Consider the following 16,127-nt stretch of genomic DNA (forward strand, 5'->3'; position numbering starts at 1 on the left):
GGTGACTGCGGACACTGCGCCGGTTCCTGGCTCTAAGCAACTGGTCACTGCGGACACTGCGCCGGTTCCATGCTCTCAGCAACTGGTGACTGCGGACACTGCGCCGGTTCCATGCTCTCAGCAACTGGTGACTGCAGACACTGCGCCGGTTCCATGCTCTCAGCAACTGGTGACTGCGGACACTGCGCCGATTCCTGGCTCTAAGCAACTGGTCACTGCGGACACTGCGCCAGTTCCATGCTCTCAGCAACTGGCGACTGCAGACACTGCACCGGTTCCACGCTCTCAGCAACTGGCGACTGCAGACACTGCGCCGGTTCCACGCTCTCAGCAACTGGCGACTGCAGACACTGCGCCGGTTCCACGCTCTCAGCAACTGGCGACTGCAGACACTGCGCCGGTTCCACGCTCTCAGCAACTGGCGACTGCAGACACTGCGCCGGTTCCACGCTCTCAGCAACTGCAGACACTGCGCCGGTTCCACGCTCTCAGCAACTGGCGACTGCAGACACTGCGCCGGTTCCACGCTCTCAGCAACTGGTGACTGCAGACACTGCGCCGGTTCCACGCTCTCAGCAACTGGTGACTGCGGACACTGTGCCGGTTCCTGGCTCTAAGCAACTGGTGACTGCAAACACTACGCCGGTTCCTGGCTCTAAGCAACTGGTGACTGCAGACACTGCGCCGGCTCCATGCTCTCAGCAACTGGTGACTGCAAACACTGCGCCGGTTCCATGCTCTCAGCAACTGGTGACTGCAGACACTGCGCCGGTTCCATGCTCTCAGCAACTGGTGACTGCAGACACTGCGCCGATTCCTGGCTCTCAGCAACTGGTGACTGCAGACACTGCACCGGTTCCACGCTCTCAGCAACTGGTGACTGCGGACACTGCGCCGGTTCCTGGCTCTAAGCAACTGGTGACTGCAGACACTGCACCGGTTCCATGCTCTCAGCAACTGGTGACTGCAGACACTGCACCGGTTCCATGCTCTCAGCAACTGGTGACTGCGGACACTGCGCCGGTTCCTGGCTCTAAGCAACTGGTCACTGCGGACACTGCGCCGGTTCCATGCTCTCAGCAACTGGTGACTGCAGACACTGCACCGGTTCCTGGCTCTAAGCAACTGGTGACTGCGGACACTGCGCCGGTTCCTGGCTCTAAGCAACTGGTCACTGCACCGGTTCCACGCTCTCAGCAACTGGTGACTGCAGACACTGCGCCGGTTCCATGCTCTCAGCAACTGGTGACTGCAGACATTGTGCCAGTTCCTGGCTCTAAGCAAACACTTAAGCAGCCATTCACACATTAAACCAACCTCCAGCTCCTTCCAGGATCCCACGCACCACAGACTGGACCCCATGCGGCCTCATCAGTCGCTCAGACAGCAGCTGTCCACAGAGACGGCGTAGCCAGGCAGGTGCTGGGGCGCGCTGCACTGGAGCTGCAGCACCAGAAGGACGGGGACCCTGGAAATAAGGTAGCGATCAGTGTGTGCAGTGCAAGTCATACAGAACTAATCTGCTCCTTCTTTACCAAATACGATTAACAAGCCCTGAGATGATGAAGACATAGAAAGTAAACCTGAAGCCTGCGCCTACATGGATATGAAGGGGAAGCGGATTTCTGTACAATCCTGGCTAGTCAGCAGTCCCTCAGATGTCCCTGATCTGTGTGCACCTCTTCCATTACCAGGGTGCTGCTAGCTCCTTCCTCCCCCTGCTGTGTGTGGGACCCCTCTGAGGGGCGCATGGTGCGAGGTGAGACAGGCTAGCAGGGGGTATTCACACGTGTACAAATGGGGGTGGTATACAGCGTCAACATGCGGCATTCATCATGTCAGTATTGATGACATGTCCTGGAGGTCTAGTGCTGAGCTGACGGGTACAGCGGCTGCAGTGGTGTCTTCCGAGTCTGGCAGTGATGTTAGGATGACTTCCAGTGGATCCTGCATCACTTCCGGTAGAAACTATGATAAATACTAACCCGTAACCTCCCTCTAGTTCCTAACCCAATCCCTCCCCTACTGCATACCCCTACACCTCCTCTCCCCCTACTGCTTACCACTATACCTCCTCTCCCCCTACTGCATACCCCTACACCTCCTCTCCCCCTACTGCATACCCCTACACCTCCTCTCCCCCTACTGCTTACCACTATACCTCCTCTCCCATAGTCTAACCCTCCCCACCCCCTACTGCCTACCCCTATCACTATCCCTCCCCTCCCAAGCCTAACTCTCCCCTCCTCCTACTGCCTACCCCTATCCCACCCCTCCTGTACCCTAACCCTCCCCTCCTCCTACTGCCTACCCCTATCCCTCCCGTACCCTAACCCTTCCCTCCTCCTACTGCCTCTACCCCTATCCCTCCCATCCCATAGCCTAACCCTCCCCACCCCCTATTGCCTACCTCCATCCCTCCCCTCCTCCTACTGCCTAGCCCTATCCCTATTCCTCCCCTCCGGTAGCCTAACTCTCCCCTCCTCCTACTGCCTACCCCTATCCCACCCCTCCTGTACCCTAACCCTCCCCTCCTCCTACTGCCTACCCCTATCCCTCCCATAGCCTAACCCTCCCCTCCTCCTACCGCCTACCCCTATCCCACCCCTCCTGTAGTCTAACTCTCCCCACCCCCTACTGCCTACCCCTATCCCACCCCTCCTGTAGCCTAACCCTCCCCTCCTCCTACTGCCTACCCCTATCCCTCCCATCCCATAGCCTAACTCTCCCCCCTCCTACTGCCTACCCCTATCCCTCCCCTCCCGTAGCCTAACTCTCCCCCCCTCCTACTGCCTACCCCTATCCCTCCCCTCCCATAGCCTAACCCTCCCCTCCTCCTACTGCCTACCCCTATCCCTCCCCTCTCGTAGCCTAACTCTCCCCCCCTCCTACTGCCTACCCCTATCCCACCCCTCCTGTAGCCTAACCCTCCCCTCCTCCTACTGGCTACCACTATCCGTCCCCTCCCATAGCCTAACCCTTCCCATCCCCTATTGGCTACCCCTATCCCTCCCCTCCTGTAGCCGAACCCTCCCCACCCCCTATAGCCTACCTCCATCCCTCCCCTCCTCCTACTACTGCCTAGCCCTATCCCTCCCCTCCTCCTACTGCCTAGCCCTATCCCTCCCCTCCTGTACCCTAACCCTCCCCTCCTCCTACTGCCTACCCCTATCCCTCCCCTCCCATAGCCTAACCCTCCCCTCCTCCTACCGCCTACCCCTATCCCACCCCTCCTGTAGCCTAACTCTCCCCACCCCCTACTGCCTACCCCGTTCCCACCCCTCCTGTAGCCTAACCCTCCCCTCCTCCTACTGCCTACCCCTATCCCTCCCATCCCATAGCCTAACACTCCCCCCTCCTACTGCCTACCCCTATCCCTCCCCTCCCGTAGCGTAACTCTCCCCCCCTCCTACTGCCTACCCCTATCCCTCCCCTCCCATAGCCTAGCCCTCCCCTCCTCCTACTGCCTACCCCTATCCTCCCCCTCTCGTAGCCTAACTCTCCCCCCCTCCTACTGCCTACCCCTATCCCACCCCTCCTGTAGCCTAACCCTCCCCTCCTCCTACTGGCTACCACTATCCCTCCCCTCCCATAGCCTAACCCTTCCCATCCCCTATTGGCTACCCCTATCCCTCCCCTCCTGTAGCCGAACCCTCCCCACCCCCTATAGCCTACCTCCATCCCTCCCCTCCTCCTACTACTGCCTAGCCCTATCCCTCCCCTCCTCCTACTGCCTAGCCCTATCCCTCCCCTCTCATAGCCAACCCTCCCCTCCTCGTAGTGTCTACCCCTATCCCCCCCCTATCACTCTCCTCCTGAAGCCTAACCCTCTGCCCCACCTACTTGATTCTGTCTCATAACATATAAAATACATCTAGACCCTAAATAAAAAAACAAATGCAAAAGAAAAAGTTATAATAGGATATTAAGATGTAAGTATAACGATACGTCACCTGGAAACAGATAGAGCAGTGTATTAGATAAGACCAGACTACAGTCATATAGAGAATGTACCTGTCTGGGTCCCCCCTGCAGGACCAGCAGCTCTCTGATGACCAGTGGCTGGTATAACTGATCCAGGAGCCCCCTCAGAGCCCCCCTACACTGGCTCCTCTCGCTCTCCGTCAGATTCTTTAAAAAAAAAAAAAATAGTAAGCAGCTGGAAAGACGGAACATAAATGTTTAATAGTTTTTAAAACATGTGTCTACTGCAGGGCAGTGCCGCATGCGCTCCAGGGGGGACAGGAAACGGACAACACAAAGTTACCATGTACACGGTCACCGCTCATGGTGGCTCTAGCGAGCTATTTTACCTTCTGTCTCCCGTCTGTCCCCGGATCGCCGTTCGCCTTGGTCGGGCAGTATCCCAGCTGACACAGCCCAGCCATCAGGTCCCCAAGGTGCTGCGTAAAGAGCAGAGTCCCCAGCGACGAATGGCCAGACACCTCCAATAAGGCCGTGCAGGAGATGTACAGCCTGCGGGTGCGAACCTGGGGCAGGTCACATGACGCCGCAGAACACACAAGGGCTCCAAATGTCGAGCGATGTTTCAAGGGAAGGCCAATCCCGGGCAGGAGATACGGACAGATCCCCATGGACACCACAAACTGCAGAACAGACTGGACAGTCTTCTGCTGGGCGATGCTAAGCGTGTCTGGGCTGAGGGCTGGGGCGGCCTCCGGAGTCCTCGGGTTGGGTCTAGGGGGCTGGAAAGCAGCAGCAAGCTGATTCATACACTCTTTGAGGCACAGGAGTAACAGCAGAGCTTCTGACGTGAAGGTCCATGAGGGATCTACAGGGGTTTCTGAGCATCCTTCTAGCCATGCGGCCACACCGGAGACCCGGTCCCGCAGGATCTGCAGTTCCTCCCACTTAGGAGCACTCTGAAGTTCCTCCTGCAGGCGGGACACATTGAGCTGTAATGTACTGAGAAAGGCGGCTTGTTCATCAGTACCATGAGCGGCTGACCCAGAATCTGTAAGAAATACACAACACAAATGGATCAGAATAGACCGGCACTCAGTATCATGAACACAATTCATTTCTTAGGGATCTGCGGGAAAATTACAGAAGGGCAACGTCGTAGATTCTCCCGTGCACCTCTATAGGCTGAGAAGCAAAATCTGTGATGCTTGTGGCTGCAAATTGCAGGGGAACGGTCCGGACGCTGACAACTTTCGACCAATGCTAACAATTAGGATAATAATAAACAATAATAATAGGTCGATAGGTTCAAACGTTTTTTTTTTTTTCCCTCAAGTTTTTTTACACTTCTGCTTGATTTACGATCCACGTGGACCACGACTGGGAATAGCAAGCTGCCCAAAGCGTGGTGAACGAAGCAAGCCAGCAAGGGTACACATTTCCCCTAATCGGGGTCACATATGGTGCATAATACAAAATGACACCCTGAAAGATCAAAAACGTTGTGTCTTTACCTTTTGACCCTGACGACCGTTTCAAACAGTATCTTTTCCACTTTGACATTTTAACCCCATTGACGATATGGGGTCGATCTAATGTCTATAGAATTCATATAGGCTGCGAGGAGGGAGGGTGGGTTAGGGTTAGGCTGCAGGGAGGGAGGGTTAGGGTTAGGCTGCGGGGAGGGAGGGTTAGGCTGCGGGGAGGGAGGGTTAGGGTTAGGCTGCGGGGAGGGAGGGTTAGGATTAGGCACCAACGGGGAGGGTTAGGGTTAGGCACCACCGGGGAGGGTTAGGGTTAGGCACCACCGGGGAGGGTTAGGGTTAGGCACCACCGGGGAGGGTTAGGCTGCGGGGAGGGAGGGTTAGGGTTAGGCTGCGGGGAGGACGGGTTAGGGTTAGGCTGCGGGAAAGAAGGGCTAGGCTGCGAGGAGGAAGGGTGGGTTAGGATTAGGCACCACCGTGGAGGGTTAGGGTTAGGCTGCGGGAAGGGAGGGTTAGGCTGCGAGGAGGGAGGGTGGGTTAGGATTAAGCACCACTGGGGAGGGTTAGGGTTAGTCTGCGAGGAGGGAGGGTGGGTTAGGATTAGGCACCACCGGGGAGGGTTAGGCTGTGGGAAGGGAGGGTTAGGGTTAGGATTAGGCACCAACGGGGAGGGTTAGGATTAGGCTGCGGAAAATAAGAATTTACTTACCGATAATTCTATTTCTCGGAGTCCGTAGTGGATGCTGGGGTTCCTGAAAGGACCATGGGGAATAGCGGCTCCGCAGGAGACAGGGCACAAAAGTAAAGCTTTTACAGGTCAGGTGGTGTGTACTGGCTCCTCCCCCTATGACCCTCCTCCAGACTCCAGTTAGGTACTGTGCCCGGACGAGCGTACACAATAAGGGAGGATTTTGAATCCCGGGTAAGACTCATACCAGCCACACCAATCACACCGTACAACTTGTGATCTAAACCCAGTTAACAGTATGATAACAGAGGAGCCTCTGAAAGATGGCTTCCTAAACAATAACCCGAATTAGTTAACAATAACTATGTACAAGTATTGCAGATAATCCGCACTTGGGATGGGCGCCCAGCATCCACTACGGACTCCGAGAAATAGAATTATCGGTAAGTAAATTCTTATTTTCTCTATCGTCCTAAGTGGATGCTGGGGTTCCTGAAAGGACCATGGGGATTATACCAAAGCTCCCAAACGGGCGGGAGAGTGCGGATGACTCTGCAGCACCGAATGAGAGAACTCCAGGTCCTCCTTTGCCAGGGTATCAAATTTGTAAAAATTTACAAACGTGTTCTCCCCTGACCACGTAGCTGCTCGGCAGAGTTGTAATGCCGAGACCCCTCGGGCAGCCGCCCAAGATGAGCCCACCTTCCTTGCGGAATGGGCCTTAACAGATTTAGGCTGTGGCAGGCCTGCCACAGAATGTACAAGTTGAATTTTGTTACAAATCCAACGAGCAATCGACTGCTTAGAAGCAGGTGCACCCAACTTGTTGGGTGCATACAGTATAAACAGCGAGTCAGATTTTCTGACTCCAGCCGTCCTTTAAATGTATATTTTTAAGGCTCTGACAACGTCCAACAACTTGGAGTCCTTCAAGTCGTCTGTAGCCGCAGGCACTACAATAGGCTGGTTCAGGTGAAACGCTGATACCACCTTAGGGAGAAAATGCGGACGCGTCCGCAGCTCTGCCCTATGTCGAATGGAAAATTAAATAAGGGCTTTTATAAAACAAAGCCGCCAGTTCAGATACTCTCCCGGCCGAAGCCAGGGCCAGTAACATAGTCACTTTCCATGTGAGATATTTCAAATCCACATTCTTTAGTGGTTCAAACCAATTGGATTTGAGGAAATCTAAAACTACATTTAGATCCCACGGTGCCACCTTAGGCACCACAGGAGGCTGTATATGCAGTACTCCTTTGATAAAAATCTGGACCTCAGGGACTGAGGCCAATTCTTTTTGGAAGAATATTGATAGGGCCGAAATTTGAACCTTAATAGATCCCAATTTGAGACCCATAGACAATCCTGATTGCAGGAAATGTAGGAAAACGACCCAGTTGAAATTCCTCCATCGGAGCACTCCGCTGCTCGCACCACGCAACATATTTTCGCCAAATACGGCGATAATGCTTCGCGGTGACTTCCTTCCTTGCCTTTATCAAGGTAGGAATAACTTCTTCTGGAATGCCTTTTCCTTTTAGGATCTGGCATTCAAACGCCATGCCGTCAAACGCAGCCGCGGTAAGTCTTGAAAAAGACAAGTACCCTGCTGAAGCAGGTCCCTTCTCAGAAGTAGAGGCCACGGATCGTCCGTGACCATCTCTTGAAGTTCCGGGTACCAAGTCCTTCTTGGCCAATCCGGAGCCACTAGTCTTACTCCTCTTTGCCGTATAATCCTCAATACCTTTGGTATGAGAGGCAGAGGAGGAAACACATATACCGACTGGTACACCCAAGGTGTTACCAGCGCGTCCACAGCTATTGCCTGCGGATCTCTTGACCTGGCGCAATACCTGTCCAGTGTTTTGTTGAGGCGAGACGCCATCATGTCCACCATTGGTTTTACCCAACGGTTTAATAGCATGTGGAAAACTTCTGGATGAAGTCCCCACTCTCCCGGGTGAAGGTCGTGTCTGCTGAGGAAGTCTGCTTCCCAGTTGTCCACGCCCGGGATGAATACTGCTGACAGTGCTATCACGTGATTCTCCGCCCAGCGAAGGATCCTGGCAGCTTCTGCCATTGCCCTCCTGCTTCTTGTGCCGCCCTGTCTGTTTACATGGGCGACTGCCGTGATGTTGTCCGACTGGATCAACACCGGTCTTCCTTGAAGCAGAGGTTCCGCCTGGCTTAGAGCATTGTAGATTGCTCTTAGTTCCAGAATGCTTATGTGAAGAGACTTTTTCAGGCTCGACCACACTCCCTGGAAATTTCTTCCCTGTGTGACTGCTCCCCAGCCTCTCAGGCTGGTATCCGTGGTCACCAGGATCCAATCCTGCATGCCGAATCTGCGGCCCTCCAATAGATGAGCCTCCTGCAACCACCACAGAAGGGATACCCTTGTCCTCGGCGACAGGGTTATCCGCAGGTGCATCTGAAGATGCGACCCTGACCATTTGTCCAACAGATCCCTTTGCATGGAATCTGCCGAAAGGGATTGCTTCGTAAGAAGCTACCATTTTTTCCCAGGACTCTTGTGCATTGATGTACAGACACCTTTCCTGGTTTTAGGAGGTTCCTGACCAGGTCAGATAACTCCTTGGCTTTTTCTTCGGGAAGAAAAACCTTTTTCTGAACTGTGTCCAGAATCATCCCCAGGAACAGCAGACGAGTTGTCGGCATTAATTGGGATTTTGGAATATTCAGAATCCATCCGTGCTGCTTTAGCACCTCTTGAGATAGTGCTAAACCCATCTCTAGCTGTTCTCTGGACCTTGCCCTTATTAGGAGATCGTCCAAGTATGGGATAATTAATACGCCTTTTCTTCGAAGAAGAAATATTATCTCGGCCATTACCTTTGTAAAGACCCGAGGTGCCGTGGACAAACCAAACGGCAGCGTCTGAAACTGATAGTGACAGTTTTGTACAACGAACCTGAGGTACCCCTGGTGTGAGGGGTAATTGGAACGTGGAGATACGCATCCTTGATGTCCAAGGATACCATAAAGTCCCCTTCTTCCAGGTTCGCTATCACTGCTCTGAGTGACTCCATCTTGAACTTGAACTTCTTTATGTACAGGTTCAAGGACTTCAGATTTAGAATAGGCCTTACCGAGCCATCCGGCTTCGGTACCACAAAAAGAGTGGAATAATACCCCTTCCCTTGTTGTAGAAGAGGTACCTTGACTATCACCTGCTGAGAATACAGCTTGTGAATGGCTTCCAAAACCGTCTCCCTTTCTGAGGGGGACGTTGGTAAAGCAGACTTCAGGAAACGGCGAGGTGGCTCTGTCTCTAATTTCAACCTGTACCCCTGAGATATTATCTGCAGGATCCAGGGATTTACCTGCGAGTGAGCCCACTGCGCGCTGTAATTCTTGAGACGACCGCCTACCGCCCCCGAGTCCGCTTGCGAAGCCCCAGCGTCATGCTGAGGCTTTTGTAGAAGCCGGGGAGGGCTTCTGTTCCTGGGAAGGAGCTGCCTGTTGCTGTCTCTTCCCTCGTCCTCTGCCTCGTGGCAGATATGAATAGCCCTTTGCTCTCTTATTTTTAAAGGAACGAAAGGGCTGCGGTTGAAAGGTCGGTGCCTTTTTCTGTTGGGGAGTGACTTGAGGTAGAAAGGTGGATTTCCCGGCCGTAGCCGTGGCCACCAAATCCGATAGACCGACCCCAAATAACTCCTCTACGCATCGCCTGTCCACTGTCGTGTCCATAAAGCTCTTCTGGCCGAAATGGACATAGCACTTACCCGTGATGCCAGTGTGCAGATATCTCTCTGTGCATCACGCATATAAAGAAATGCATCCTTTATTCGTTCTAACGACAGTAAAATATTGTCCCTGTCCAGGGTATCAATATTTTCGATCAGGGACTCTGACCAAACTACCCCAGCACTGCACATCCAGGCAGTCGCAATAGCTGGTCGTAGTATAACACCTGCATGTGTGTATATACCTTTTTGGATATATTCCATCCTCCTATCTGATGGATCTTTAAGTGCGGCCGTCTCAGGAGAGGGTAACGCCACTTGTTTTGATAAGCGTGTTAGCGCTTTGTCCACCCTAGGAGGTGTTTCCCAGCGCTCCCTAACCTCTGGCGGGAAAGGGTATAAAGCCAATAACTTCTTTGAAATTAGCAGTTTTTTATCGGGGCACCCCACGCTTCATCACACACGTCATTTAATTCTTCTGATTCGGTAAAAACTACTGGTAGTTTTTTCACACCCCACATAATACCCTGTTTAGTGGTACCTGTAGTATCAGCTAAATGTAACATCTCCTTTATTGCCAAAATCATATAACGTGTGGCCCTACTGGAAAATACGGTTGATTCGTCACCTTCACCACCGGAATCAGTGCCTGTGTCTGGGTCTGTGTCGACCGACTGAGGCAAGGGGCGTTTTACAGCCCCTGACGGTGTTTGAGGCGCCTGGACAGGCACTAATTGAGTGTCCGGCCGCCTCATGTCGGCAAACGACTGCTTAAGCGATTTGACGCTATCCCGTAATTCCACAAATAAAGGCATCCATTCTGGTGTCGACCCCCTAGAAGGTGACATCCTCATATTTGGCAATTGCTCCGCCTCCACACCAATAACGTCCTCATACATGTCGACACACACGTACCGACACACAGCAGACACACAGGGAATGCTCTATACGAAGACAGGACCCACTAGCCCTTTGGGGAGACAGAGGGAGAGTCTGCCAGCACACACCAAAAAGCGCTATATATGACAGGGATAGCCTTATGATTAAGTGCTCCCTTATAGCTGCTTTTATATTAATATATTGCCATTTATTTTGCCCCCCCTCTCTGTTATACCCTGTTTCTGTAGTGCAGTGCAGGGGAGAGACCTGGGAGCCTTCCTGACCAGCGGAGCTGTGACAGAAAATGGCGCCGTGTGCTGAGGAGATAGGCCCCGCCCCTTTTCCGGCGGGCTCGTCTCCCGCTATTTAGTACATTTAGGCAGGGGTAAATATCTCCATATAGCCTCTGGGGCTATATGTGAGGTATTTTTAGCCTTTTTAAAGGTTTTCATTTGCCTCCCAGGGCGCCCCCCCCCCAGCGCCCTGCACCCTCAGTGACTGCCGTGTGAAGTGTGCTGAGAGGAAAATGGCGCACAGCTGCAGTGCTGTGCGCTACCTTAAGAAGACTGCAGGAGTCTTCAGCCGCCGATTCTGGACCTCTTCTTGCTTCAGCATCTGTGAGGGGGCCGGCGGCGTGGCTCCGGTGACCATCCAGGCTGTACCTGTGATCGTCCCTCTGGAGCTTCATGTCCAGTAGCCAAGAAGCCAATCCATCCTGCACGCAGGTGAGTTCACTTCTTCTCCCCTCTGTCCCTCGTTGCAGTGATCCTGTTGCCAGCAGGAATCACTGTAAAATAAAAAACCTAAGCTAAACTCTCTAAGCAGCTCTTTATGAGAGCCACCTAGAATTGCACCCTTCTCGGCCGGGCACAAAAATCTAACTGGAGTCTGGAGGAGGGTCATAGGGGGAGGAGCCAGTACACACCACCTGACCTGTAAAAGCTTTACTTTTGTGCCCTGTCTCCTGCGGAGCCGCTATTCCCCATGGTCCTTTCAGGAACCCCAGCATCCACTTAGGACGATAGAGAAAAGAAGGGTTAGGGTTAGGCTGCGGGAAGGTAGGGTTAGGCTGCAAGGAGGGAGGGTGGTTTAGGATTAAGCACCACCGGGGAGGGTTAGGGTTAGGCTGCGGGGAGGACGGGTTAGGGTTAGGCACCACCGGGGAGGGTTATGGTTAGGCTGCGGGGAGGACGGGTTAGGGTTAGGCTGCGAGAAAGAAGGGCTAGGCTGCGAGGAGGAAGGGTGGGTTAGGATTAAGCACCACTGGGGAGGGTTAGGGTTAGGCTGCGGGAAGGGAGGGTTAGGCTGCGAGGAGGGAGCGTGGGTTAGGATTAAGCACCACTGGGGAGGGTTAGGGTTAGGATGCGGGGAGGACGGGTTAGGGTTAGGCTGTGGGAGGGGAGGGTTAGGGTTAGGCTGCGAGCAGGGAGGGTGGGTTAGGATTAGGCACCACCGTGGAGGGTTAGGGTTAGGCTGTGGGAAGGGAGGGTTAGGCTGCGAGGAGAGAGGGTGGGTTAGGATTAAGCACCACCGGGGAGGGTTAGGGTTAGGCTGTGGGAAGGGAGTGTTAGGGTTAGGCTGCGGGGAGGAAGGGTGGTTTAGGATTAAGCACCACTGGGGAGGGTTAGGGTTAGGCTGCGGGGAGGATGGGTTAGGGTTAGGCTGCGGGAGGGGAGGATTAGGGTTAGGCTGCGGGGAGGACGGGTTAGGGTTAGGCTGCGGGAGGGGAGGATTAGGGTTAGGCACCGGGAGGAAAGGTTAGGCTGTGGGAATGGAGGGTTAGGATTAGGCACCACCGTGGAGGGTTAGGCAGCGAGGAGGGAGGGAGGATTAGACACCATCGGTGAGGGCTAGGCTGCTGGGGGGGTTGGGGGAGAGGAGGGTTAGGGTCAGGCAGGTAAGAGGTTAGGCTTAGTATCAAGATTCTGCGCGCCGGGATACCAATACCATTCCCCCCACATGCACCCCCTTCGCTCTTCTCACGCCTAGCTCTGCTGGGACCAGGGACGGATCTAGACTTTTCTTTAGGGGGGGCGGTTTACGGTTTAATCTTGACTCCTCCCTATACAGTCCCAACTCCTCCCATCTGCAATCCTAACGCCTCCTCTCTCATTTCTGACTGAACTTTTTGAGTGAGACTAATAGGCCCTACACACTGGCCGACATCAGCCAAAGATATGAACGATCTCGTTCATAAATGAACGAGATACCGTTCATATCTTTGAGTGTGGAGGCTCCAGCGATGAACGACGCGCGGCCCCGCGCTCGTTCATCGCTGGTCCCCCGTCGGCTGTACATGCAGGCCAATATGGACGATCTCGTCCATATTTGCCTGCACTTCAATGCAGCCAGGTGACGGGGAAAGTTAAGAAACTTCACTCCCCCCGTCACTGCCCCTCCGCCGCCGGGTCGCCCGTCGGCCGTATCCGCCGTCGGGCAGCTCGGCGGCGGATCGGCCAATGTGTAGGGCCCTTAAGATAGAGCTTTGTGATTGTTCTAAGTACATGTGACTGTGCTATGGGGTAATTGTATTTATTAGCCCTAGTACCCACACACCAGCAAGTGAGGGGCAAATGCTCTGTAACCCTTGCTCTCCTGGCTCCTCTGTGCTGCTGTGGTATAAGCTGCAGCACATCGTTCTGCCTCAGGCTCTACCTGGAGAGCTCTCTTCTGCTGAAAAGTGGGCGTGGCTATGACTGTGTTAGGGGGGGCGGATCCGGCCCTGGCTGGGACTGGTTACTTTTCTCATCATCTGCAGTTGTATGGTCAGTAACATTTACCTTACACTGACCCTATAGACAAGAAGACATGGCAGTATATCAGTATAGCCAGGGTGACATTATACAGGGGGCTGGTGACAGCACACAGGCCAGACACAGACCCTATAGACCCGGAGACATCCCATACAGAAGACATGGCAGTATATCAGTGTAGGGTTGGTTCTATATCGGAGTGGGAGAAGGGACCTTCTGACGTACCTAGGGGAGGAGACCCGTCACCAGGGGGAGGAGCTGCGGCCGAACAAGGTACCCAAAAAGTACGCTCGCCACGCTTCGGGCACGGTGGCTCGCTCCGCTCCGCTCGCCACCTAATTACTAAAGGTAATAGTTGGTGGTGTGGATACTAGACCAACTGTACCGCTGGCGTAGCTCCACCCCGTTGTGTCGTGGCTCCTCCCCCTGACGGAAAAGGTCCCTTAGGCCACTTGGATCTAGCCTCTACCATCAGTATAGGGGCCACACCACACAGGGGCCAGACCATACTTGCCTACCTGACCCTCTCCATGAGGGAGAAAATGCTCTGTTCCTGGACTTTCCTGGTAATGTATAATTGCCATCACCTGTGGTGAGCTAGTTAATTGATAAGAAAGGTGTTTCACCACAGGTGATGGCAATTATACATTACCAGGAAAGTCCAGGAACAGAGCATTTTCTCCCTCATGGAGAGGGTCAGGTAGGCAAGTATGGGCCAGACACAGACCCGGAGACACCCCATACAGAAGACATGGCAGTATATCAGTATAGCCGGGGTGACATTATTCAGGGGCCAAACACAGATCCCCCCCACAGCTCTGCGCTGCATCTGTGTACATGAGAAACAGCAGCAGGGTTACACTGTGGGACTACAAGCCCCAGCATGCCCTGGCAGCCAGCAGCATGCTGGGAGGTGTAGTCCCACCCAAGCTCGGGCACAGTAGGCGGCCTCTGCCCTCTCCCACCTTTCGGAGTAATCAGTACTTTCAGTGCCTCCACCACGGTCCCCACATCCAAGCTGGCGGCCATCTTTCTACACCCACCACGGGAAAGCGCAGACGTACGACGTCACGACGCGTGCCGCCGGGGAGGAGGCCGCCATGTTGCGTGTGGCAAGGCGTTGCCTGCCCGTGTCCCGCTCTCCCTGTGTGGTGAGTCATGTCGAGCAGTTCAGGGGGCAGAACCGCCATATTATCTCCATGATGAGCTCATATACAACAGTATAAAGGAGATTATATAATATAATGTGTCTGTGCTGCGGCCTCATGCGTGCTGCCAGCCTCTGGCTTCCTGTCCCAGCCGGGTTACTGAAACCCCCCCCACAGGTGTGACTGCGAAACCTGTGCAGGGGCTCATCTGGTCATTGCCTTCCGCATCTTTTGCCCTGGTATAGACCAATCGTGATAGACTGACCCCATTTGGTTGAAAGGGTAGTAAGGTCGATATGTAAAAGCTCAACAGGACCTATGGATGGCAGGCACAAAAGGTCGACTGGGCAATATGTCGACGTGAAAATAGTCACCAAGAAAATAAAATGAAGGTCGACAGCATTTGTTATGTTTAACAAAAAGAATGCATTTCTCATACGTCCTAGAGGATGCTGGGGATGCTTCAAGAACCATGGGGTATAGACGGGATCCGCAGGAGACATGGGCACTTTAAGACTTTAAAAGGGGTGTGAACTGGCTCCTCCCTCTATGCCCCTCCTCCAGACTCCAGTTAGATTCTGTGCCCAGTGAGACTGGATGCACGCTGAGGAGCTCTCCAGAGTTTCTCAGAAAAAAAGACTTTTGTTAGGTTTATAATTTTCACGGAGAACTGCTGGCTACAGGCTCCCTGCATCGTGGGACTGAGGGGAGAGAAGCAGACCTACTTCTGTGAGTTTCAGGGCTCTGCATCTTAGGCTACTGGACACCATTAACACATGAGGGTCTGATCGCTAGGTACGCCTAGATGCTCGTTCCCGGAGCCGCGCCGTCAACCCCCTTGCAGAGCTAGAAGTCAGAAGCCGGGTGAGTAGAAGAAGATCAGAAGACTTCAGTGACGGCAGAAGACGGCGTATGAGGTACTGCGCAGCGGCCGTGCTGCGCGCCATGCTCCCACATACATAACGGAACTGCAGGGCGCAGGGGGAGCGCCCTGGGCAACATAAAAACCTCAAATAGCGGCTGGCAAGAGTGTATACAGTGCCTGGGCACTAAATACAGACCCCCGCCAGTATAAATATGTGAAATTAAGCCGGACTGAAGCGCCCCATTAAGGGGGCGTGGCTTAGCCCTCACAGCTCAGACCAGCGCCATTTTCTCTTCACAGAAGCTGCAGAGACGCTGAGCCTGGCCTCCCACACTACTGTACAAGTAACGGGGGAAACAGGAGGGGGGGGGGGGGGGGGCACAAGAGATTTGGTGCTATTTTGTTGAAATTAAAAGCGCTAACAGTTCTGGGCAGTATATTACGCGCTTCAGAACCGGGATAGACGCTGGGTTGTGAGCTGGCAGAACTCCCTCTGTGTTTCTCTAACAGGCTTTGTTGTTGGTCTGTCTCCTATAGACCCAGAGTGGTTGTGGGTGTCGGTACGCGTGTGTCGACATGTCTGAGGCTGAGTGCTCTTCCCAGGAGGAGGCTGGAGTGGAGACAGAAAAGGCTGTGGGAGTGACCGTGTCGGCACCGCTGACAGCTGATTGGGTAAATA

General features: G+C 53.8%; 1 protein-coding gene across 1 annotated transcript in view; it reads right to left on the reverse strand.

Moving 5' to 3' along the window:
* The window catches only part of TANGO6 (transport and golgi organization 6 homolog), a 164,895-nt gene extending 150,320 nt beyond the window's left edge, over nucleotides 1-14,575 (reverse strand). Inside the window, exons 1-4 of the mRNA XM_063945922.1 lie at nucleotides 14,401-14,575; nucleotides 4,314-4,975; nucleotides 4,015-4,131; nucleotides 1,318-1,468 (exon numbers count right to left, since the gene is read on the reverse strand). Of these exons, the coding sequence (XP_063801992.1) occupies nucleotides 1,318-1,468; nucleotides 4,015-4,131; nucleotides 4,314-4,975; nucleotides 14,401-14,464 (994 nt within the window). The 5' untranslated portion in view covers nucleotides 14,465-14,575. The remainder of the gene's footprint in view (nucleotides 1-1,317; nucleotides 1,469-4,014; nucleotides 4,132-4,313; nucleotides 4,976-14,400) is intronic.
* Nucleotides 14,576-16,127: the final 1,552 nt, after the last annotated feature.

The sequence above is a fragment of the Pseudophryne corroboree genome, chromosome 11, assembly GCF_028390025.1.
Source record: "Pseudophryne corroboree isolate aPseCor3 chromosome 11, aPseCor3.hap2, whole genome shotgun sequence".
Lineage (NCBI taxonomy): Eukaryota > Metazoa > Chordata > Amphibia > Anura > Myobatrachidae > Pseudophryne > Pseudophryne corroboree.